Consider the following 26,150-nt stretch of genomic DNA (forward strand, 5'->3'; position numbering starts at 1 on the left):
TATTATGTTTCCAGAACATATTTTATTTTATTTTTATTCCACATATGTTTCTCACAATGATCAAAACATTACAGCAAACTCATAACAGTCAAATTCATGCGCAACAGAATGTTATTTGAAATTCCCGTTAAATGAAAAATCCAACAAATGCAAGACCAATTGGATTAGGTTCTTAACTCAACAAGTTAACTTCCAGAAGTGGAACCAACCCATTTAGCCTTGTAGTTCATGAGATATAATATTTACAAAACAACTTAACAGCAGGTCTCACAACTCAGCTTTGCACAACGTTTTTGTAAAATCATAAAAGTTAACTTTTACACGTCCAAAAATTTCAAATTTATATTCTTTAGAAACTAAACTCAACCTAGTTTACTGTAGTATCAATTATCTCGACCAATTTTCACATTCACACCCCGTTACAGTCAATTGAACATCAATAACACAATCTGTCCAGAAGCTGTTTGCATCCAAACTCAACATATTAACTATCTATGGACCATAATCCGATCATATAATACTCTAGACACCATAACCACTATCCATGCATATCAATTACACAATACATACATGGTTAAGGTTTTATTTGATCTCAACATTAAAGACACAACCAATTAACATGTAATAACATCAATACTAGTTATCAATTCAACAATCAATACATCTTTCAATCAAAACAAGACATATGAACACAACATATATGAAAATCGGACCTAGGGTTTGTAATTAACCCATTAAAAATCGAAATTAAGTATAAAGGATGCATAGGATAGTTGTTTATACCTTCCTAGCACCTTAATCTTCAACTGAAAAGCTTGAAAATTGATTGTATGTATGTGTGTGAGTGGCGGCAGCCGAGAGCAAGGGGGGAGGGGGGTCCGATGGGGGTAGAGGGAGAGGAGAGAAAGAGAGGCTAGGGTTTGGTTAATATTATTAATAATAATCATGTTACATCTAGGTCCCTTCACTTTCAAATGTTACTTCTCTAGCTTAATTAACTAGTTCTAGCACCTTGAGTTAACGTTTATGACAATGTCATCACATAACACATAAGTCTAACACATAAATATCACATAATTATTGTTTTGACGTTTTTCGTTTATTCACCAATTGTTTGCGTCAACTCGTTTGCGTTTCGGTGTAATTCCCGAAAGACTACACATGTAGTAAGTGTCAAGCGTCATTTAAACCCTAGTTTAAATGTAATGCGGTGTGCGTTATAGATTCAGTAATCTTTAAGTTTGAATTGACGGAGTTGAGTTAACGGAGTTAACCTGAAATTGACGATTGTCACATCCAGGGATGCTCGATAGCATCTATTGTACACATATCGAATGGAGGAATTGTCCACGGGAGTTGCGAGGGGCGTATGTTAGGGGTGCTATCAAACGACCGACCATCTCACTAGAAGCGGTTGCGTCAAATGATTTATGGATTTGGCATTCTTATTTTGGTGTTCTCGGCTCAAACAACGACATCACTGTTCTGTACACATCACCGTTGTTTCAGAGCGTAACAGATGGCACCGCACCTTTCTGTCCGTACTTTGTCAATGAGAGATATTACAGACGTGGCTACTATCTTGTCGACGGTATCTACCCGCAATGGTATGTTTTTGTGAAAGCCTTTTCGTTTCCTGTCGAGACCAGTGAAAAGGCGTTCAAGAAGTTGCAAGAATCGGCAAGAAAAGATGTTGAGAGAGCTTTCGGTGTTTTAAAGGGTAGATGGTGCATACTCAGTCGACCGGTTCGTGCAATGAAAAAACCCACGATCTCTAGCTACGTGTATACATGCATCATATTACACAATATGTTAATAAAAGAAGATGGAAATGCAATTTCTTCAGATTGGGTACCGGATCCTCCGACTTATGTTCCCGTTCCCGATGATGTCCAATTAGACTGGCGGGATGAAGATATTCATCATCGGTTGAGATGGAATCTTGTTGCGCATATAGGTTATTTAGGTTTGGAATTTCCGGATTCAGACGACGAGTAGACGTTCGTTGTAACTTTTATTTTTTATTTCTAAATTTTAGGGTGAATTATGTTATATTAAACTATTGTTTTTATTTTTAAGTTCTATTAAGTATTGTTTTAATTTTTAAAATTACAAAAAAAAAAAAAAAATTTCATCACACACCATCACACCACACCACCACCCCTAGTAAACCATCACATGTGATGGAATTTGGGTTGGTGATGTGGCACAATATAATTGGGTGGGGTGTGTGATGAGTGATCACACCACATCCACCACCCCTCCCCCCTTAGGCCATACGATGCACACAATTATCATTTCATTCGAGACGTATAAGCTTATATAACTCTGTCTCAATACAATACTTGACTGATATGGCAGACTCTTCAACCTCATCTAAAAGTTGGATCGGTACGAGTCATATTTGAAACCTTCATTTTGTGTCTAGATTCAACAATAAGATAAGTTTCTTTTTAGAGAAAAGTAAGCAAATATAATTATTTTAGCATATATTGAATTAGCATGCCATGATTTGGAAATCCAAACAAAAACACCCCCTCAACACTCAACAACAAACAATAATGACACATTTGACTTTATTAAATATATATTTGTGAAAAATATACACACACACATAAAAAAAATGAACCACGTTTGTTTTAAAGTTTGAATTCACCAAATTCAATTCTTACCTTTTCCGCTTCCTTTAATTCCAATTCATTTGCCGCCTCCATCACCCACGCCTTCGGCACCGGCCACGGCGATCTTCACCGAAAAAACCCATTAATTTTCAGGTAATAAACTATCTAATTTCATATTCTCCATCTTTATAGTGGTGGGTTTCGTTTTTGATGATGTTCTTAAGTGAGTCAGACTGTCAAAATCAGTATGGATGGTTGACATCCAGTCTCATTAATACTCACTCGGGTATCGGGGCTGTTCCAATCTCTGTTAAAAAAATATGGGTTTCGTCCTTTTGATGATGTTAAGCCCTTGGACGAGTACGGCCGGGGGGTGTTCAAATTTTTGGCCGAAAGCGGTTAAATTTACTCTAAGTATACAAATTTTTGGGTAATAAAAACAGATTAATTTACACTACTGCACAAAAAAACATGGCCCTCAATAAGCTTCTTCCATGGTCAGGCTTGAAGCGTCAAAATCAGTATGACGATTGATATCGTTGTCTCAGGAATACTCACTCGGGTATTGGGACTGTTCCAAAATCTGTTAAAAAATGTGGGTTTTGTTCTTGATGATGATGTTCTTGGGTAAGTTAGGCTTGAAAGCATGGACGGTTGACATCCCGTCTCATGAATACTCACTCGGGTATTTGGGGTTGCTCCAATATCTGTTAAAAAATGTGGGTTTCTTTCTTGATAATGTTCTTGGGTAAGTCAAGCCTAAAACGTCAAAATCAGTATCGATGGCTGACATCCCGTCTCAGGAATATTCACATTTCACTCGGGGTATTGGAGTTGTTTCAAACACTGCTAAAAAAATGTAATCATTAAGTTTTTGAATTTGTTGCAACTGTTTGATAATTAATTATCATGCCTAATTAGTTTGACTTTATGGAGGGAATTATTATTGGTTTAATTTCACTTTTTGGCCGGATTAAAATGGTGGTTTCTAAAAATAATCATTATCTTATATTATAAGTTGTAGCCCTACTTTATACTTTGATGTCTTTTGTGTGTAGAGAAGAAAAGATGTTAGTGGTGGAAATTGGAATAAGTATATTGTATTATACTAATTGGTTGTTATCAAACTGATTAGAGTTAGGAGGATATAATATTATTATTTTGTAGGGTCTGTGATTTTGTGACATTTGATGGAGATGTGAACTTAAATTGATTTGAGTGAATGACTTGATGATGCATATGGTTTGGTATAAATCTTTTCTCTTGCACAAATTATTATTATTATTATTATTATTATTATTATTATTGGGAATTAACTTCATGCCAGTAGTTTGGCTTCTAGACATAGAAACTTGTGTTATTAGTTGCTTACAAGTTCTTGAGTTTATCGTTCGGTTTGCTGTTACCGGTTTATGATTTTGAAGTTTTGGTGCTTTTGTTTTATGTTAGCTCGGTTTGATCAAAAGAAATATTGAAGCTTGAAAGAAGTGAAATCATCATCATGGAGAATTATGAGATATTGGAACAGATTGGTAAAGGATCTTTTGCTTCTGCTCTGCTAGTCAGGCATAAACATGAAAAGAAAAAGTAAAGTTTCTTTTTTTTAATATGTAATTATGTTGGTTTCATTGTTTAATGATTTCTGGTTTGTGGCAAGAAAATTGTGTAGTTTTTGATTTGTTATTTGTGTTTTTGTCTATTTTAGGTATGTTTTGAAGAAGATTCGACTTGCTCGTCAGACTGATAGGATCCGCAGATCTGCTCTCTTGGAGGTTTTATTATTTTCCTTATGTCAAACATACATAAATTCTCAGTTTTGTTTTCAAAATTTATTGTTATTGTTGGTCATATATTGTGAAGATTCATTTTTTGAAATTGAAATTATTGAGTATGCAAATCCGATATGATTATGTATTATGCAGATGGAACTTATCTCCACTGTACAAAATCCTTTCATCGTCGAGTACAAAGATTCGTGGGTTGAAAAGGTTTGTGGTTCACTTGGATTTTTGGTGTTTACTGTTTAGTGTATGTTACCTAACTTCACTTTATAATAAATGTTTTCTCTTTCAGGGTTGTTATGTATGCATTGTTATAGCATACTGTGAAGGAGGAGATATGTAAGTTATATTTTCCAGCAATTTCACTCTTATATGACTGTTCTTGCTGTTTTATAAGTAAGTATATGTCCATATAGGGCGGAAGCAATAAAAAAAGCCAACGGTGTTCATTTTCCAGAAGAGGTTTTATTTTCTTTTATGCTTTTTAATATATTTTTTTTTAAACCCATTTATTGCATCGCTAACCTTTAACTGTAATTATTTACAGAAACTCTGCAAATGGCTCGTGGAGCTACTCGTGGCACTTGATTATTTGCACGTTAATCACATTATTCATCGCGATGTTAAGGTTAGTTGGCAATGATACTATTTATTTTTTATGAATGTAATCGTCTTACAATGTTAAAATTTTCTTTTGTATTTCCTTCAGTGTTCGAATATATTTCTAACCCGAGATCAAGATATCCGACTTGGTAATAATTAGCCACTTTCTGCATAATATCTTGAAATCATAACACATGTATCTTATTGTCTAATATTGACCACTTTTGTCTTCAGGTGATTTTGGTCTTGCAAAAATGTTGACTGCTGATGATCTTGCATCCTCGGTATTAATTTTTGTTTACCTTTATACCCTTAACAGGGTGTTAGTTTTAAGTTTAACTAATGATATACTATTAGGCCTGTAAATGAACTGAATGTTTAGTGAACAGTTCGTGAAGTGTTTGGCGGGAGGTTCATTTACGTTTACTTAATAAACGAATGAACATGAACTAATTTTTTTGCTCATTTAGTTAAACGATTCGTTCATATAGGCTCGTGAACGTTTGTTCGTTTAAGTTCGTTTATGTTCATTCGTTTACATTCATTCATATTCGTTAATATATTCATAAATTTTCCTTTTGGCCCTTTACAACTTACTCTGGTTTTAACAACCTTTAGACCCAACACATTGTTTTTTAAATTGCTTTTAACTAGTTTTAGCTTAGTATGTTCGTTCGTAAACCACTCGTCTATACTGTTACCAAACGAACACATACATATTCATTTTTCTTAACGAGCGCACCTTGATAAGAAAACCCGTTCGTGTCTGTCTGATCGGTTAAAGTTTAATGAACGGACATGAACATGCTCCGTTCGTGTTTGGTCGGCTCATTTACAAGCTTATCTGTTACCTCTCTTATAACTGCTTCACTTTCAGGTTGTGGGAACTCCTAGTTACATGTGCCCTGAACTTCTTGCAGATATACCTTACGGTTCAAAATCAGACATATGGTCACTAGGTAATTACTAAGACTGTTAATTAGGGTTTTTGGTAATCACATATTTTGGCATTTTAACATAATTATGACACATAACTTGTGCAGGATGCTGCATGTATGAAATGACCGCGTTCAAGTCTGCATTTAAAGCTTTTGTAAGTTTTCTTTTGTGAACTTACAATTTGTTAAAAGTTATATCTTTTCAGTATGTGAAGTGCTTATTATTTTTGAGCAGGACATGCAGTCGTTAATCAATAAAATAAACAAATCCATAGTGTCTCCACTTCCAACCATGTATTCAGGCACATTGTGAGTTTTCAATATACCATATGGTGATATGGTTTAGTTTTTGTTTTTTGTCACTTTCTTTTATAGTGTTTTTAAACTTTAATGATTGATTTATTTCCAGCCGAGGACTTATCAAGAGTATGCTGCGGAAAAACCCAGAAATGAGACCAAGCGTACGTAAACTTGTTACATGTTTTTAAGTTCTAACACAATTTTTCAGAATTTCAAGCTTTTAACTTTCGTTAAAGTTAGTAATTTTGACCCGTTTATGGATGTTTTTTGTAATTTCCTTTGTTTAAAAGTTGGTATATACCTAAAGGATAACACGCGTAATTTACTTAGTAGATTGTCATTGTAACTATATAAGTATTGAAATCGTATTTAAGGAAAGAAGATTTTGTGATGACTCGTTTTGACTTTTGACTCGATGTTCTTACTGTTTGACTTGTTGACTTTGTAGGCTGTTGATTTGCTCAAACATTCACATCTTCAACCTTATGTACTTAAACTCCACCTTAACATGAACGGGCCTAGACGCCATACACTTCCAGCCCAGTGGCCCGATTACAACTACGGAAAGAAAACAACGTTCATTGAGCCCGAAGTCCGGCCCGTTAATATACACAACGGGAAAAGACCGTCTTTTAGCAGTGACAGGGGTTTGAATCCTAGTGTATCTGAACATGATCAATATTCTTCGTGCTCACATAATTCAAGAAAGCTATCGATTGGTAGTGTTGAAGAGTATATACAAACTGAGAAGTTAGTAGCTGCCAGGTCAGCAAATGCTGTTAGAACTCCTAGAGTCACAGTCACTCCTGTAAAACATTCTCCCAGAAGACAAATTGCTTCACCAAATATAATAAGGAGTTCGGATCGTGATGTGGTGAGTTCTTGTTATTTCAAATATAAACTAACTTCCCGCCGAATGATTCACATAATGTTCGGTTCATTTACAGGCATAAATGTGTAATTAATTCTTTTTATTGTTTTAAATTTTTTAATACAAACTAATTAATCTCTGTTCTGTTTTCAGCTTCCAGTATCACAAACACCAGCCAGCATATCGTCACGAACAACTCGTCGGGCATCTCTACCCTTATCAACCTGGCTCACGAAACCACATTTGGGTTTTGAATCACCTGATGTATCAGTCAACGCTCCACGCATCGACAAAATGACTGAACTACCCTTAACCTACACACAACAACCGGATATCCTACCAGCCTGCAAAACTTCCTCAACATCCGCTCAATGCTCTTCCGCGACTTCCTCAAACACCATCCAAGACCGGTCTGTCACAATTGACACGTGTACAGTTAAGACCATTAACCAAACAAGCGCCAGTGGGGCACACTCGACAAACAATAAGAGTGATGACATGTCATCAGATTCACGGAGGCGTCGGTTTGACACGTCATCATACCAACAACGAGCCGAGGCGTTAGAAGGGTTGTTGGAGTTTAGTGCACAACTTATGCAACAACAACGGATAGAAGAGTTAGCGGTTTTGTTGAAACCGTTTGGCCCCGAAAAGGTGTCGCCTAGGGAAACCGCAATTTGGTTGTCAAAGAGCTTGAAGAGAACCGGGCCCGCGACAGGAACCGGGGTTAGTGTTGTGGGGAATTTGTAGTAGGTTCCGGTTTTATGAACTTTTGTCATGTTTTGTTGCTTGTTCATGTAAACTAGGATGAGATCATGTCACGTGAGTCGAGTCCCATAAGTTGAAACCGAACAAGTCTCGGTTGGATCCTGGACCAGCTCGTTTTAGGTAAAATGATAGAAGTTGACACGTTTAGTTCTAACTTGTTACAAGTTGTATTGAATAAACATCGGAAACCGGATGTTGCATATTGTGTGTTTTGAGACCCGAACCGTCAAATCGGTTAACGAATATAGTTCCACATATGATTTTTTAAAGCATTTGAAATTAGCTTAATAGAATTTTAGTATATTTAGCTTGAGCTAATTAGGCTTGAACATTAGCATTACAATTTTGCAAAGTCTACCTTGCTTGCTCTAGTAAATATAAAAAGTCCTGAATAATAAAAGCCCAGCCCAATCAATGAATATTGAATATTGATTGCTTGTAAAAAGCAGCTAAATAACTTTTTTTAACTCTTTTTCTTACATGTGACTTTGACTTGTTTAGCTTACAACAATGATCATAGTTTATGTACTTTTCTGCTAATGTAGGATATATAATCAAGATGTATGAAAGCTAGAAAAGATGTATGAAAATAATCACAAACTAAACTGTTTTTCATACACTTTATGTAAACTGCAGTTTAAAAAAAAGGTGTATATTGATTGGAAAAGATGTATGAAAACAAACCCCATTATCATACATTTGTAGCATGAATTTAGGTCTTCATATATAGCTTTTAAAATTATATAATGTAAACAAGTTATCCAAATTTCTAGCAAATGAAGTAAAATTATTTGTCGGGCAGAGGTGCAAATACAATCGGTTAAGCTAACCTAACGAGAAGTCAAAACCGGTTATCATCCAACATAAGTGAAGCCAAGAGAGGTCACCTGTTAATAAGGTTAATAATCACCAAACCGAACCGGTAACATAGGTTAGGGATTTTCCACTCCAAAACTATTGACAATAACCGGTTTTGACTGTTTGACCAAAAACGGTTTCGTTTTGTAGCTGATATTCTAGAAACCGGTTAACCAGTATTTGCACCTCTATTTTGGGGTCTCACGATATATATCAAATGTTGACATAATGAAAATCAATCATGGTCTAGTAAAAAATATGATACAAACAGGTTAGCCAATTCCCAGATAATTAAGTTTTGAAACATGTCTCTCAACAATTTAAGGGTTTATTATCATAAAAGTAAAGCATAGTTGCATTTTGAACTGATTTATTTTTTAACACAATGAAAATTTGATATTAATAAAACTTTAAATAGACCTATTAATTGTTTTAAACTGTTTAAAAGAACTTATTCTTGAACTTTGAATTTGAAACCTTGCACGGCACCCTTTCCTTTATCTACGTGGAATGGTGAAGACATTCCAATTTTCATCAATCAAATCAAAATGTACATATGTATGTGTAATTTTATGAACAATCAAATCATTATGTTGAGATTTTTTCATACCAAAACAACATAACAGTAATAAAATGTACCTCAGAAAGGTCCTGAGTTCAAAAAACCTACATAGCCTGTCTTTCATAGCATTGCCTCATAAACTTTGTTTTTTTTTTAATACAAACCTCATACTTATTATTGCACATGTTATCAAACTTTCACATTAGGTAAACAGATTTAAAACAAATATATATAGGCGAACTAAACGCATGAGTCTTGTTTTACGAAGTGTACAAAGTCATTAAGACGTGGCACACGTCCTTGGACAAGAGGTAAATTTGTTCACGCCATAACTACGCACATAAGTTACATAATTACCCATAACTAAATACACACAAATATTACACGACATAAATAATTATGCAACAAATATAATAATTACGCAACCTAAGTATAATTACATACGTTATAGCGGTTATATGCATGTAAATTGACGTTTTTCTAAAGGAAAATATTTTTTTCAAACTATAACAACAGTACCTCAATTTAAAGAAAACTAGATCTCCATGAATGGAAGTCATTTATATGTTACATTGAATGCATGATATCACTTTAGTACAATGTTATGATGTGTCTAATTTGAATATCTTCAATCATTTTGCTAAAAGAGTTTGTATATGTCATCTTATGTTTCTGATCCCGAGCCCTTCAACGTCTTTTAATGCCACAGCTTTGAACACTAATTTTTGAACTTGTATTATTGCCTCCAAAAGGAGTTTTCTTTTGATACCTTTCAAAGTTTCAATAACGTCAAAAAGTGTTTTAAAAAGAGAGAGATAATAATACATTAGTAAACTACCAAGCACCACTATAGTTAATGTAACCTGACCCTTAATGGAGAGTGTTTTTGCTTTTCGGTGTGACGATTAAATTTATCGACAATCGTCTTTTAGTTTTCAGTAAGAATTAGCACATAAAATGTTTCATGAATTAGCACATAAAATGTTTCATGACAACTAAATTCCACTAAATTATATTCATTTGTTATGAAAACAGTTTCTAAACTTGTAAAAATTAACAAGTAAATTACAATAAAGTGTATTGGTTTTTATTAATTTAAACTATTATCTTTTGGTCGATGCCGGTCTAAATAACGAATTGGGTTCTGACGGTCCCAACTTTTAACGTATTTGTTCCCAACAGTCGGCGACTAACAGAATCCTAACGCCGTTAGTTGCAGGTCGCCGGAAAAACGTTTTTGGAAAAACTTAACATTGTCGTCCCAAGAATCTTTTTAACTTTGTACCGGACCTTTAGAAACTTTTTTGTAGTAAAAGCCCCAATTTTTTAGATCGCCGGAACTCTAGGACCATCGTCGGAATCAGTTGATGGTGCTCAAGTGGTGGTGATTGGTTGGTGGTGGCGGCAATGTTTAGATGATGTTTTCCGGAAAAGAATGTGACTTTTCCGGGTAAAAACGTTTTCCGGTGACCTGCAACTAATTAACAATGTTAAGACTCTGTTAGTCGCGGACCTTTGGGAACAAGTACGCTAAAAGTTAGGACCGTCAGCAGTCAATTCGTTAGTTGAGACCGATATCGATAAGAAACGATAATTGAGATTAATAAAACCAGCATATCTTCAAATAACTAAAAAACATGCCATCAAGTTGGTAATATTAACGGTGTATGTTTTTACTCGTAAAAAAATTCGAGGGTCTTGATCAACCGAATCAAAGAGGAGATTAAAAGATGTATGTTTCTATATGTCAAAAACTGGAGGGAAATGAGTAGGACTTGTTCGGGAAACACGGTGTATTTTTTTTCTTGTTGAGAAGTAGTAATCTGATGCAACGTAGTCATACGTTGTGCTCAACTAGTCTAGCTTTTTGCTATGCTACGTTATTGTTTCAATAAAATTTTCCATTAAAGAAAACAACATGCCAAAAATAGTCATAAACTTATAAGATGAAACACCATTTATCCATCAAAAAAGTGAAACCTAACCTAACATAAAAATTGATTAGTAAGAAACATATGGACCCTTTATTGACACAGATTTAGAGGTGAAACTTGCTTTTGATTTTGGATAAAGAGAAAGCTGAGCCATGTGTCTATCTTGCTTTATTCATATTTTCATTTTCTGCTGCAAATATTCTTCTACGATTGGTCACGTTGTTTCATTCGATGCACAAGACTATGATGACGTCATCAGGCACGCCTTCTGTTCTTTGCTCAGCGTATTTATGGATGTAAACGGTGGCAGAGAGACAGTTGCTGCTGACCGTTGTCGAGGAACACAGGAGTTTGGAATCCTTGGTCGGCCGCTCATGTTTCACTATCTGCTTGCTTCATGTTTGTTTTTAACCTTGTTTTGCACTTGTTGAACATGTTTTTTATGGATCATTGGTTACTTATTTTGAGAATGTTGATACAAAGTTACTAGCACAAAGTGTTTGGTTTCGTGGACGTGTTTAGTTAAATGGGCTGGTTTCGTGTTAATAAATCATGTTGACTTATTGACGTGTGTGTTTTTTACGGTTTCTTCAAAAGGTGTTTTGTTTTATAAGGTTGTTTTCTTACACCAAATATGAGATGTGAGTTCGCCACATATATGACGCAGTAGACTATCGGGTTTTTACATTTCACATCTCAAAAGATGTGTTATGATCGGGTGAAATGTGAAATGTAGTTGTGAGATGAGGTGGAGTGAAGTGTTAAGTTATTAATTGTTTTAATTCTTTTTAAAGAAAAAAACCCTGTCCTCACGTCCACTAGTACGTTCACATTCGTGCCGCGGGTGTGACCTGTTATGCGCTCTTGACGTCTATGTAGTTAGGGGCTGGGGGCTCATGCCAATTTACACCCATCAAAACATATGGCCTAACATGTGTTGTCTCACTCAACTCACCATTTCATATAATCTTTATAATACAAAAATTCGAAAGAATTTTCTTGTTTTAATTTAAGTATTTACTAAATAAAAGTAAAACAAAAAGATAATATTAATTAAAAAACTTAAAAGTTACGTAGAAGAATACATCACTTGAAATTGAAGAAAAAAAAAGGAATGTAAAGACATAAATACATGGTCATCATGTAAACAAAACTCTTAAATATGTTCAATTAAATCCGTACGAAGATCATAGAAAGTATAAAGGATTAATAAAGAGAATAGAAAGTGAGTTTGTATAAAAATATTTAGTTTACGTTGGTATTTATAGAAAAAATTTGAAACTTTATAATGATCCTTTTTTAAATAATTGGGTAATGGTCGACTCATTAGATGGTTCGTTGGCTTCTCATGAGCGTGAACTCACCCACACAACACCGCCTCACGCAAGGCTCACACAATGTCTGCATGTTGCACTAGTGCGAGCCACACGACATGTCAACCCTCGCATGATGGGTTCACGCAATACTCCATTTAGACTAACTTCGACTAGTTGAATATTTATTTAAAACATAAAAGTTTAAAGAAATACGAGTGTGTGGTTATGTAGTTTATATGTAATTGTTTTACAAAGATTTATGTCTTTTTGTTATGTTTTATTTTTCTGGTAGTAATCTCTTTTTTTACTTAAATGAGTTGAGGGGGGCAAGCCAGGAATACTGGAGTAATATTTGTATATTAGACATGATTTTCGGGTTTGTAAGTTCGTGTAATGTACAAGTATATATAACTAGTCAAACAAAAACACAACTCATTTAACAACCATGCATGTAAGAAAGTAATCCCAACTTAGACTTCTACACTTTCATTTTTTTCAACCCATTCATCACCCATGTATGGTATAAAACTTTTCCCTTATTATAGTGTATACTTACAACAATCCAGGTCTTCAATTCACATGCTCGACTATATAGGTTGATTTCCACCATATGACAAACTTGAAGACTTAACATCTCAATTAACTTTCACTTGGGAGATTTTCGACCAAATTTAATTTTCCAACCGGGAACTCTAGTCACAAAAATATTTCCATTTGAGGATTGACATCCAAATAAAATTAACCACTTTTTGGGGATTTATATTTTAAAGCCAATTACCAATTAAGGATTGAGCACCCAAATTTATCACTTAGAAATTTATATCACATTATCAACTACCAAATGAGGGTTTAATCCCAAAACAATTTCTCTAGGGGATTAATGCCCCAATGTATATTAAACATGTTTATACTAGGCTAAGTCAGCATGCAATACAACATCAACTAACATGTTTACTATCTTCTTACTCGTTACTCTTAAATATAATCATAAGAAATTGCAAAAGTAGGAGCTAATGTGATCACAAATTAGCACATATGCAAGAAAAATCATAAAACCACTTAATCATAATATTGTTTGCATTATTTATGATTTGCATGTGTATACATCCTCGATTGCATGTGCCTAGGAATGTTAATGATAGAATCTTAGAATTTAGGAACTTTGGTCTCCAAACTCCTCGTTCGGATTAAAGTTTCAAGGTATTCCTTTGGAGTCAAGGTAAAAAAGAAGATCAGTTGAAAATAATAAGTCAATGGTGTCGTATTCAAAATAATAAGTCAATGGTGTCGTATTCAATTGATCTTCGTTTTCTCGGTAAAAGATATTCTCAACTACCAAAATTTCATCTTCAGAGGCAAGGAAAAGAAGAAGACACTAGGGACAGTTATAAGAGTTACGTGTTTGTGCATATGGAAAGTCTGGAATAACAAGATCTTCATCAATATAGCAACAAAGATTCAAAACATCATTGGTAATATAAAGACGATAAGCTTTCTTGGGTGAAAAATAAAACGGAAGTTCCGTCAATAACTTAAAACAAATATTGGTGTAAATTTTGTTTTACATGATTCATTGCAACGTTATTTTATTTTCTTGAGGTTTTAGATTCTATATAAGCTCTAATATAAGCTCTAGTATAAATCCTCGGTCCAAAAAAAAACATCAATATCTTTGTTGATGACATTTTAGGATACTTTTTGTTAAATTTAATGACAAGTTTGAGCTTTATATAGGATTGGGGAAAAGTTGTTGGGAAGAAGAGATAGCCATTGGAAGTGGTAACATAGACCCAGTCCCAAAATGGTGTAAACATATATACGACGGAATAATATAAAACGAGATTATCGAGACTTAATATTTGTTTTATCAAAAGCAGCCGCTATCATGACTTTTATTCAAACTCCTCATTATTTTATAATCATATGTATATCCGCTATGGATTTTGTATGTTTCCGTTCTTTAAAAAAAATGAAAATCAAACCCCACATACCAACAATTTTTATAAAACAAATTTATTTTCAACCCTTCTAGTTTTATAAAATTATATAATTTAGTTATAATAGATGATCTGAATGTGGCTAGTGAATTGAGATCCCTATAGGCTAGATCCTTATGAGCAGGTATACCCCATAAGATAAGGGGCTATTCGTAGTGAAGTCGTTATTATAGACTATATATGCTCGTTCAATGATGTTCGTAATAACATGTAGCTAATACGGTGTAATAGATGGTTCCAACGCTTGTTATCCAAATGTTTGCTTGGTTGGAGCGATTACACTAGTGTAGCCCTACCCTTGCTAGTAAATTCATATGTATTTTCTAAGGGCCCGTGTTTGTTTTCAGCTCACACTCGGTGTTCGACGAAACAAATGCTGAATCAAATAAATTCTAAACTTGTCATGAAATGGTGTTAAAAAGTATTGTGAGTACTTTTTAACACTTGATGTATCAAACATGACTCATATTTTACTTACAATGGCATGACCTTATTTGTTTAGTGAAATTCAGTGATTTCTCATTTTCTTGTCTTTTCTACTGATGTTGTATTCCTGTTAGTTTCTTATAACACTTGATGGATAGACTGAGAACTCGTGTTCTTGTTGTAATTACTTTGTTATGCATCTTCTAACACTTTTCAATACCACACTTTTAATCTTTTGTCTAAAACATATCATATTGCTCGGGAGCAAATTTTTTGTACATCTAGTATCTAGTTAGATGTGTAAATAGTTAATTTCTTACACAAATTATTTAATGTAATCCTTGAACCTATGATATTAGTATCTTTAATATATTTCATTTTAGACGAAAGTGCCTATAGCCTAATGGCTTCAAACTATGTACACAATGGTGATCCTTCACAACACAAGTGATGGAGTATTTTAGTTTAGATAAAAAAATGTAGATTTAGAAGTAGCACAAAAAGAGTGTGGCTTTGTCGTTTTAAAAATAATATACTTTACATAAGTGAAATATTATTATTTTATGACATATTAAATTCTTTTAGAAGGAAAGAAAAAACTTATAATTAAATAGGCTGTAATGGAGCCAAAATTAGTAATTGCAATAATATATAGTTAAAAGACATATTCATATTGCGGGTGTAATAATGAGACAACAACATGTGCCTTTAAAAACTATATCCTAAAAATGCTATGTAAATCTTAGTTAAACCGGTGGGTCCCTTCTCATTAGCCAATCAAGGCCAACCGTACAATAATTAAATTGAAATGTTGAGTTGGTAATAATTTAATAATAATAAATATATATTATTACTAAATCCGATATGATTTCGTCAAATATGTAAAGAGTACTTTTCTTAGAAAAATATCAAATTCTTTTAACTTGGTCGTAAAAAAATCAAAGTCATAAAATATCAAATAACTTTGTGTCATAAAACAAAAGAAAAGTTATATTTTTGTTTTTCTTTGTGAAATATAACAAAAGGCTAGTTATTTGAAGCCATAACCTTTTCTTTTATTCAATATTAGAGTTTCTAAAGAGTAAACAGACATAATAAGAAGTAAAGCAGCCCAAATCGGATGTACATCGGTTACATGATTTCAATTAATAAAATTTACTAAAACGAATCAGAAACAACCAAAGGTCTAAAACGAATCATCTTGGTTGGCTTCCGAAAAACAATATACTAAACCACCAAGGCACTAACTATGATTTCAATTAATAAAAATTAGATGGACTGGTTTGGCGGGTTGATCGAACTAACGATGTTAACATTATAAAAGTTTAAACAGATTTTTCTTAAAATTATTAGTTTCCATTTAAACTCTTAAAATGATAAACCCAAGTCACATATACAATAAAAATATACATATATTCAAAAATAAAACAAAATAAGCATAATAGAGGTTAAATGATATTCGGTTACATGATCAATTCCAACCAAACCGTTGGACGGTCTGTTAAACTGCCAAAAGCAATTATATATATAGCCGAGTTCAATCCAACCTTTAATAGACACTAAACCCCCAAACAAAGTGAACCGTACTAATCTCAAATTCACCAAACTAGTCACTTTGGTTATGTTTAAACGGTTAAGAACACCCTTACTAGAAACTAAGATGAGCTTAAATTTTCACATTTTAACATATAACTTAAAACTTTTCTCAAATCTAGTTTAATCAGAAAGCTCAATTTATCAAAAATATATTTATTTAGAAACCATCCTCAATAAAAAAATATTTATGACGATTAGTTTTCAACTTTTCATAATCCCAACATTGATAAAAAAAACAGCAATTCTCATAAAGTATAATCAAACTTGTATGACGCATATGTTGACCCACTTTATATTCAAACTTGATAAAAGTTTACTTGATCAAATTCCAGATAAAATCACTTTGTAAAAAGACATAATTACAAATTTTGTCCTTTAAAATAAGTCGAATTACGGTTCGTGTCCTTTGTTAAGTTTCCTTGCAGGCGGTGTACTTTAAACTTTTTTTTCCAACAAGTTTTGTCCTTTACGCTAACTGGGTTAGAAAAAGTCAGTTAAATGCCCTCACGTGAGAGCATGTGAGGGCATTTTTGTCTTTTCGTCTACCCTGCAACTTCATCATCATCATCTTCTTCTTCTTCATTTTGCATCTCTTTCTTCCATAACTCATCCACCACCACCAAACCCACCACCAACACCCACCTTCACCCCACCATTCAACCTCCAGCAACCACCACCAAACCCACCAACCTCCCATCCCAAACCCAATTACATCTTCCAGACCAAACCAAAAACCCCAATTCCATCACCGGATCATAATAATAACTCAATCCGGAGCTTCCAATTCCGTCAACTCGCCGGAGCTTCCATCACAACTCGCTGGAGCTTCCATTTTCTCACAATCAGAGCATAATAATAACTCAATCCACCCACAAACCCACCAACACAATGGTCAACAACAAACGCAAACCCCGGCGACAATCCAACACTGACCCACGAAACCCACACCCCCAATTCCCACCACCACCACCTCCGCCGCCGCCGTAAACCCACTGTCCAAAACCCAGAATTAACAGATCTTCAATTGAGGCTTTAACCTGGTCGATTGTTCCGGTGATTCTTCCGGGAACGATTGTGACTTCCACGAGGCCTGTTAACTTTCCGATGGCGGGTGAAGGTGGCCGGAGTGGCGGCGGCGGCGCATGTGTCTCTGAGAGAGGCCAAGTGCGGCGGCGCGGGGTGAATGTGGCCGGTGCGGCGGCGGCGCGTGAAGTCCTAATAATTGAAGACGGTGGTTCGTCTTCCGGTTTGAATGGGCCAGTTGAAGAGACAGAGGATAAATGATATAAGTGGTGTATGTATGTGTGTAGACTAATCTTTCTGATGATGGGTATGTTAAAGTTTCCATTTTTCTTGGTTTTCTTGATGGATGTTGTCTGTATATAAATGATAATAAATGAAGACAGAATTACAAATGGTGGGGTGAAGGTGGGTGTTGGTGGTGGGTTTGGTGGTGGTGGATGAGTTATGGAAGAAAGAGATGCAAAATGAAGAAGAAGAAGAAGAAGATGATGAAGTTGCAGGGTAGACGAAAAGACAAAAATGCCCTCACATGCGTCTCACGTGAGGGCATTTAACTGACTTTTTCTAACCCAGTTAGCGTAAAGGACAAAACTTGTAGGAAAAAAAAGTTTAAAGTACACCGCCTGCAAGGAAACTTAACAAAGGACACGAACCGTAATTCGACTTATTTTAAAGGACAAAATTTGTAATTCTGTCTTGTAAAAAAGCAAATCAACCCCCAAAACAAAAACAAAAATAAAATTAAAAAAATAATAATAATAAAATAATTAACTACCCGACCCGACCCGACCCGTATTAGTAACATTTATATCCTCTATAAAAACTAGACAGAATTACAAATTTTGTCATTTAAAATAAGACGAATTACGGTTCGTGTCCTTTTCTAAGTTTCCTTGCAGGCGGTGTACTTTAAACATTTTTTTCCTGCACGTTATGTCCTTTACGCTAACTGGGTTAGAAAAACTCAGTTAAATACCCTCACATGAGGCGCATGTGAGGGTATTTTTGTCTTTTCGTCTTTCTGACTCCATACTCTTTCCACTGTTCCTCTTTCTCTCTCTAATCTAAACCACCGGAAAGCTGCTCTGCTTTCTCCGGTGATAACTAACTCCGGTAATCCTTTCCGGATATTAATTCGTGACGTCAGCAATCATTATTCTTCATACTCACGGACTGGATCCTCGATACGGTGTTATCACCTGCCCCCATCCAAGCTCAGATTGATTCATCATCATAGCCTTTATCATCTAAATGAGATGATTACAGGGCTGCCACCGCCACCCACAATACATGGCCAGAACGTCGCGGCAACGGCAGTGAAAACCCCATTTTCTGTACTTTTTTCCACTGTACAAATATATAAGTCAACATGACACCACCAAACCGCTGCCACCTAGGGTTGCAAAATTGAACCCAGCAACAGTAGAGTATTATGAAGTGTGACACCGGCAACGAATCCTCAACACTTAACCAATCGAGGCTTAGTCCATTCGACAGCTGCAACATCCGTTGCCACACCAAAAATAGAGTCATCAAAGCCATATCATAAACCGCAAATGCTTCTCAATCTAACCCAACTCTTAATCGAGTTTCAGTCTGCTCAACAACTGCAACTAATGCCATATGCATCAACCAACTCATATAATTGAACAAGACCGAATCGTAATTGTACCATAATCAAACCAAAGACAACAATGTCTTACTTGACCGATCGAGGCCTGGTCGGTTCGACAGCTGCAACGTAAATTGCCAGGCCAAAAATCGAAATCCACCTCCCTACCATACCTCCGCAACCACCACACTACCGCCACCAAGGGTTTCGAAATTGAACCCGGCAACAGCACAGAAATGATCGATGGAAGCGAGAAAGAGGTAGAAATCGACATCCAGAGCCGTTGATATGATCCTTGAAGAAAAAACAATATATGTGAATCCTTTGTCTCTCTCTATAAAATGAAACCAAATTTGGTGACTATAAAGTTCTAATTCGAAACCCGGCAGCAACATCCTCCACCGTCGCGTCACCACCACAACACCGCCACCTAGGGTTTCGAAATCGAACCCGGCAACAGCAAGTGACGATAACGATCAACGGTGGAGGAAAGAAACAGGTGGATATGGCGGTGAACGGTGGTGGTGGCTGGTTGCAAAAAAGGCAGTGGTTGCCGGAGGTTGGATGGGGGCAGGTGATAACACCGTATCGAGGATCCAGTCCGTGAGTATGAAGAATAATGATTGCTGACGTCACGAATTAATATCCGGAAAGGATTACCGGAGAAAGCAGAGCAGCTTTCCGGTGGTTTAGATTAGAGAGAGAAAGAGGAACAGTGGAAAGAGTATGGAGTCAGAAAGACTTAAAGACAAAAATACCCTCACATGCGCCTCATGTGAGGGTATTTAACTGAGTTTTTCTAACCCAGTTAGCGTAAAGGACATAACATGCAGGAAAAAAAATGTTTAAAGTACACCGCCTGCAAGGAAACTTAGAAAAGGACACGAACCGTAATTCGTCTTATTTTAAAGGACAAAATTTGTAATTCTGTCTAAAAACTAATCTCTTGTGACAAAAACAATAACAGAATTCTCACACCACCACCAAAATGGACAGTTTATGGCAAGAGTACAACACCACAACCACCGGCACCGGCACCTTTCAGCTGCCGGAGAGTCCACGTAAGCCAATGGAGTTCTTATCCAGGTCATGGAGTGACGCCACTCTCAAAACTCTGCATTCTCCGCCGTCTCCGTTGATTTCAAAGTCCGGAGCCACTAGAACCACCACAAACTCTATTATCACGCCCGACACTAACGCCCTTGACGCGGCCGAGGACATGGTCACGACGGAAACGCTTTCAGGAAACACGTTTTCGTTCGCCTCGTCCGCCACTTCGCAGCTCGTCCTTGAGCGTATCATGTCACAATCGGTAAAATAAAATAATTAAATTGCTCGTAATATCCGTGCGTTATACAGCGATAAACACTATTATTACACTTACAGATCACCTAATATTAAAAGTGTAATAATAGTGTTTTTCCATTTCGGATCGCTGTATAACGCTCGTAAATTACGAGCAACACCTGAACTACTAACAACACTGTTATTGTTAATAGTTCTGTTGCTAGTAGTTACAGGTCAATACAGAGTGTGATGTTAACAGATCACGCGGTTAGGATTGTATTAAATGTTGTGTGTTATAATGTGGCAGGATCTATCGCCGTTGGCTTCAGGGAGACTGTCACACAGTAGTGGACCACTGAACCCGTCGCACATGGAAGAAACCGACAGTCCACACATCTCACCGTCCGACGAGTACGACGACGTCATTAAGGTAGTATATTGTATCTACAATTTCCATTTCAACAAAAGTAAATGCTTATTAACAGTTATACATTACTTTCCTTATTTATAGATCTCTAATTATTTTGCTCTAACTTTTGCCTTAATTTGTTGACAAGCCTCGTTAATTGTTCATGATGTGAATATTTACATTAGGGACAATATCGGTACTGTACATACTGAAAACGAGTAACCGGAACGAATTTTTGGTATGGTACCGAAACAGAACGGTACTAACACTGAAAACATGAAAAGACGAATACAGGTACCAGTACTGACCGTGTTCGGTATAGTACCTGCAATGTTGTAGAAATCGATAGTTGCTAATTAGGATTAATCGGATTGGAATTTATATGTAACAATTTAAATGTACATCAATTTTTACTGATTTTGACCAAACAGAGATTATTTTGCTTTCTGATTTGCCTCAATTTGTTGACAAGCATGTTTCACCATTTAAATATTTACTGTACAAATATTATTATTATTTGTTTATTGTATTGTGAAATAGGGTGATAGAGGACAAATAAATGATTTGTGTGATCTGTTTTATTGCTTTAGAATCTGAACTGAAAGAAAAAAAGTGAGACCTTCAGTACTCTATGACTTTAACTTTATTATCCATTCAAGCGACAAGTTTTCTTTTTGTATTTTTTTGCAGCTTTTCTTTTTAGTTTTTACTTTGACTATCATATCCCCAATAATTAACAAACTTTAATCTTGTAAAAAAATACAGTTTTTGCGGGCCAACAACACGCTCCAACCGTTGTTTGCCAACAGTCGGAGCGCGTACGTGGCGGGCAGGTGCAGCACCACACCCGCTGGGAAGACGGTGGGAAGGTGGTTAAAGGAGAGGAGAGAGAAAAAGAAAGAGGAGACCCGGGCCCACAACGCGCAGCTCCATGCTGCGGTGTCGGTTGCTGGAGTGGCGGCTGCAGTGGCCACTATTGCAGCAGCCACTGCAGCAGCCTCGGCGTCTAGTAAAGATGAACATGTGGCCAAGACTAATATGGCGGTGGCTTCGGCTGCCACTTTGGTGGCGGCACAGTGTGTAGAGGCGGCCGAGGCGATGGGGGCTGAACGAGAACACCTTGTGGCTGCGGTTAGCTCTGCAGTTATTGTTAAATCCCATGGAGATATATTGACTCTCACCGCTGCGGCTGCAACTGGTAAACCCTAAACCGGTGACTTGTTTAGCTAAATGAATTTTGGTTATATATCTAATGGTTGGGTAAACATGAAAAAAGTGTGAATGAGATGAATCATTTGTGAGCTACTCGAGATCGGCTCGCTAAGAACTCAAAGTGAGCGCCGTTTAAACCTGCGGCTTTTATTAAGACTCATTTACTCGCGAGCCTAAGGAAGCCTTTTATTTATATATTTATTTGTAATGTACTAAATATAAACATTTTTATAATAATAAAAGTAATTGTTACAAAATTGTAAAGATATTTAAATAAAACAGTTAATAAGTAATAAATAAGCCGAGCCTGCTCGAGCTTGATATCTTACAAGATGGTTTCATAAAAAAATTCCACCTGCCCGTTTGACCCATATGGTTTAATAATGTGAAACTTTTTAAGATTTGACTAAACCGTGACCCGTGTTCTCTGTTTTTAGCACTACGTGGCGCAGCAACGTTAAAGGCAAGGGCACTAAAGGAAGTGTGGAACATTGCGGCGGTGATACCAGTGGAACGAGGACTTAAAGAAAGTAAAAGCCAAGGAAAGAACAACAGCTATGGTGAACAGACTCCCTCAGAAGAGAACTTTTTGGGTATATGTAACCAAGAGCTGCTAGCCCGTGGGAGTGAGCTTCTCAAACGCACCCGTAATGGTAAGTCTAAGAGTAATTAACATAGTTTTAGGTTGAGTTGGTTAATAAATCTAGTGTTGTTGGCAAATGTAACGCAGGCGATCTTCATTGGAAAATTGTGTCGGTTTACATCCATCGAACGGGTCAAGTGATGCTAAAGATGAAGAGTAAACATGTTGGTTCTACCATCACAAAAAAGAAGAAAAGTAAGTTATCATATGATTTTTGTGATTGTTTAGGTTGTTAATATCTGTTTTTAGAAACTAAAATGAGCATTTTATTTTCATGAATTTTAAAAGGTTATCATACTGTTTTTTAAACGATGTTTTTAAAATAAAAAAATGGTGTTTTACTTACATACATGTTGGTTGGTGTTCGACCCACTCGGCCCATTTGGCACATTTTATAAGGCATAAGCTAACATTATGGATTTCACTTATTTGGCCCATTTGACACGGCCATTCTAGCGTTCTTCATAAGGTGCTAAATGGGCTGTGTTTACGGGCTGAGGGGGGTCCAACTACACACGAACACGAAAATTTGTCACAAGCCCAAAAGGAGTATCAGACACCGACAACGACATGAATATATGCGCGTCGACACAAACATGACCTGCTTAACTATGACATGATACACTTTTTTTTCGAAAAAAACAAACAAATAAGGTTAAGCGGGTCTGAAAACCTACCAGATTGACTCGAGCCTGCCTAGTTTGCCAAAGGTGTTTGCCATTTCTACCTAAACTAACCCAAACACGTTTAAACAAAATCCAAACCCGTGAACTTCATGTTAAGTTCATGTCATATAAGAATTTCACACCTAACCTTATCAAACATTATTTTCTCACAATAAGTTTTATTACAATTTACAACTAATTATCTAATTATCAAAAATTACATACTTACTTCAAAGCATAGATCTAAACCTATTTGCGGGTGGTTGCAGATGTGGTGTTGGAGGTGTGCAAGAACATGTTGGCATGGCCCGGGAGACACCTATTTGATGGCGGTGAGGAGCGACATTATTTCAGGTTGAGGACTGTTGGACGTGGGTTGGTTGAGTTCGAGTGTAGGACAAAAAGAGAGTATGATATGTGGACTCAAGGTGTGTCTAGGCTTCTTGCCATTGTAGAAGAAAGGAAGTCCAATAAGTAAAACCATAAGAAGATCAAGAACAAGTGTGGGGAGGTATATTGTAATAACCAATGTCTATGTGTGCTTAGGAAACTTATAAGCATCTACCTTTTAATGCTATAACTTATTGTGATTCAAAATTATGTATAAATGGGTTGATTTGGGTTGTTATTAATTATTTTATTTAAATTATAAAATCGTATAGAAATGAAATATTATAGGTAAAAAGAAACCAGACCGAACGGGTTAAAAGTCCTATTAACGTCTCGAATAACCAATCATCCATATTGCAACAAAAGAACAAGGAATAAAACTATTTGATGTGTTTGTTTAAATCGGCTTTAGGTCGAATCAGGTTATGCTTTCATCTAAAACATCAAACAGCTAAACGAGTAACGCGAAACTACCTGGGCTTGAGACCGGGCTCAAGCTTATACTGCAAGTCTGCAACAGTGCAACAGACTGCAACTCATCTAATAAATGGGCTTGAGTCGATATTCAGATATTGTGTTCGGCGACGCTCACAAGCCCAAAGGAGAATGAAACCAAAATCCAAATGACTATGGACTAAAAGGCTTATTTTGGCAAAATCTCAAGCACTAAAATTTAATCTGCCCTAAACTAATTAACAAATGGCACACGAGTAAAGCCTGAGCCGGGTCGATTTTGAAAAACACTCACAAGACACAAGCTTTAGAAATAGAGCTTTAAACGAGCATCGTTAAAGCTCAAGCTCTTAGTAATTAGACGAGTCAAACTCAAGCTTAAGAAATCTTATAAATGACGACTCGTTTACACGTCTAATCAAAAGCAACACAATCTATATTATAACACATTAACTACTAAACTAGTGTATTGAAAAACAAAACTTATTATTGTAAGAATATAGTTTCAAAATCCATATTTAACACAAAAAATATATTAAAAAGATGGGAAAAACGTTTTGCAAAAATCATATTTCGGGTCAGCTAGACCTTTCATGTTTTGTCTCATACAGAAGTAGATATACATCTTTTCTGGAATGTCATTATCGTAGTCCTACCAATATCGTTTAGAATATGTGGAGTTTTTTTTTGGTATTAGGTATCGGTACACCGTATTAGGTACCGGTACCCGTACCTTCCTTTGTTTTTCTCTATAATTTTTTATGATTTTTTGGGACATTTTGTATGTTTTTGGTAGTATGTTTCACGATTAAAAATGAATTTTGTATGATTTTTAGTTTTCTTGATTATCTACCCATGTTACGAATGAATTTGATACAATCAATGGATATTAGGAGAAAAAACAAAACTAAAGCAGATATCGTATCGAACCAGTGCATTCAATACGACAGTTAGTATCCGACTTTAATCAAATTTGATATCAATATATTCATATCAGGAACCCTTATGATACAGATTATTACTTAGACTTACCACACACAATAGGAAAGTTATTGTAGCGTAATACAACTTAAGCAAGAGCCAAATATCGAGCCCAAGGGACACAACTTTCACTACTCAATTTTTTTTATCAATAGAGATAGATTATTATTTTGTTGGTTTGTCAAAACAATACATGATTGATTATGTTATTCTTATTTTGTGTATCAACAACCCAGGGTTCAAACTGTAACCCCACTTTGGTGGGATTTGGAGGGAAACACCTAGGGATGGCAATGAAACCTGAACCCGATGGGAAAACCCGAAACCCGACATAAATGGGACGTGTAATACCCGATCCATTAGGGTTTGGGATTAGTTTGGAAATTTTTCGCGGGTTTGGGACGGGTTTGGGATTTCTAATATACCCGATTACCCGACCCGATTATATGCCCGATGTACCCGTTATAGCTTATTATATTATATATATACTATATTCCAAACATATTATTTGTCGAAACTTGTTTATGCTAATTATTTGGGATATTTTATCTTTACGGTAACCATCTTTGTAATCAATTAGTTATATTTTATCAAAACCCGGCGGGTTTTAAGCCGGGTATACCCGACGGGTATTATATCAAAACCCGATAGGAAACCCGAAACCCGATGGGAAAACCCGAAACCCGACGGGTAATTACCCGATTAAAACCCGGCGGGTTTGGGACGGGTTTGGGATGGACTTTACTAACCGGGTATGGGTTTGAGAATACCTAAACCCGAACCAAACCCGACCCATTGTCATCCCTACAAACACCCTAGGTAGGATCTAAGACACATCCCGAATTGGGGTCGCGCCAATGAGAAGTTGCAAGCCATTAGTGGGAGTGATTATCAATATCAGTTG

At 35.9% G+C, this 26,150-nt stretch overlaps 2 protein-coding genes across 2 annotated transcripts; both read left to right on the top strand.

The window, feature by feature from the left end:
- Positions 1–3,956: 3,956 nt before the first annotated feature.
- LOC143593221 (serine/threonine-protein kinase Nek2-like) lies at positions 3,957–8,099 on the top strand. The gene is made up of 14 exons (XM_077072917.1): positions 3,957–4,208; positions 4,327–4,393; positions 4,544–4,609; positions 4,695–4,741; positions 4,819–4,864; positions 4,950–5,030; positions 5,112–5,154; positions 5,240–5,289; positions 5,883–5,964; positions 6,049–6,098; positions 6,179–6,252; positions 6,353–6,404; positions 6,692–7,117; positions 7,268–8,099. The coding sequence occupies exons 1-14, from the start codon at positions 4,123–4,125 to the stop codon at positions 7,862–7,864; spliced, it is 1,767 nt and encodes a 588-aa protein (XP_076929032.1). The 5' UTR covers positions 3,957–4,122; the 3' UTR covers positions 7,865–8,099.
- A 12,095-nt stretch (positions 8,100–20,194) lies between these two features.
- Positions 20,195–24,060, top strand: LOC143593222 (VAN3-binding protein-like). Its single transcript, XM_077072918.1, has 6 exons — positions 20,195–20,518; positions 20,801–20,923; positions 21,668–22,100; positions 22,552–22,767; positions 22,845–22,952; positions 23,692–24,060. Exons 1-6 carry the CDS (start codon positions 20,195–20,197, stop codon positions 23,898–23,900), a joined length of 1,413 nt encoding a protein of 470 aa, XP_076929033.1. The 3' UTR covers positions 23,901–24,060.
- The last annotated feature ends 2,090 nt before the right edge of the window (positions 24,061–26,150 follow it).

Source organism: Bidens hawaiensis, unplaced genomic scaffold, assembly GCF_021521415.1.
Source record: "Bidens hawaiensis isolate Kalapana, Puna unplaced genomic scaffold, B.hawaiensis_p1.1 tig00041848_1, whole genome shotgun sequence".
NCBI classification, from domain to species: Eukaryota; Viridiplantae; Streptophyta; class Magnoliopsida; order Asterales; family Asteraceae; genus Bidens; species Bidens hawaiensis.

Bases quoted from the DNA above. Each gene is read 5' to 3' on its own strand.
- LOC143593221 (XM_077072917.1), top strand. From the start codon at position 4,123: ATGGAGAATTATGAGATATTGGAACAGATTGGTAAAGGATCTTTTGCT. The intron at 5,031-5,111 runs GTTAGTTGGCAA...TATTTCCTTCAG, and splicing joins TTATTCATCGCGATGTTAAG to TGTTCGAATATATTTCTAAC. The intron at 5,290-5,882 runs GTATTAATTTTT...CTTCACTTTCAG, and splicing joins CTGATGATCTTGCATCCTCG to GTTGTGGGAACTCCTAGTTA.
- LOC143593222 (XM_077072918.1), top strand. From the start codon at position 20,195: ATGGACAGTTTATGGCAAGAGTACAACACCACAACCACCGGCACCGGC. The intron at 22,101-22,551 runs GTAAACCCTAAA...CTCTGTTTTTAG, and splicing joins CACCGCTGCGGCTGCAACTG to CACTACGTGGCGCAGCAACG. The intron at 22,768-22,844 runs GTAAGTCTAAGA...AATGTAACGCAG, and splicing joins TCTCAAACGCACCCGTAATG to GCGATCTTCATTGGAAAATT.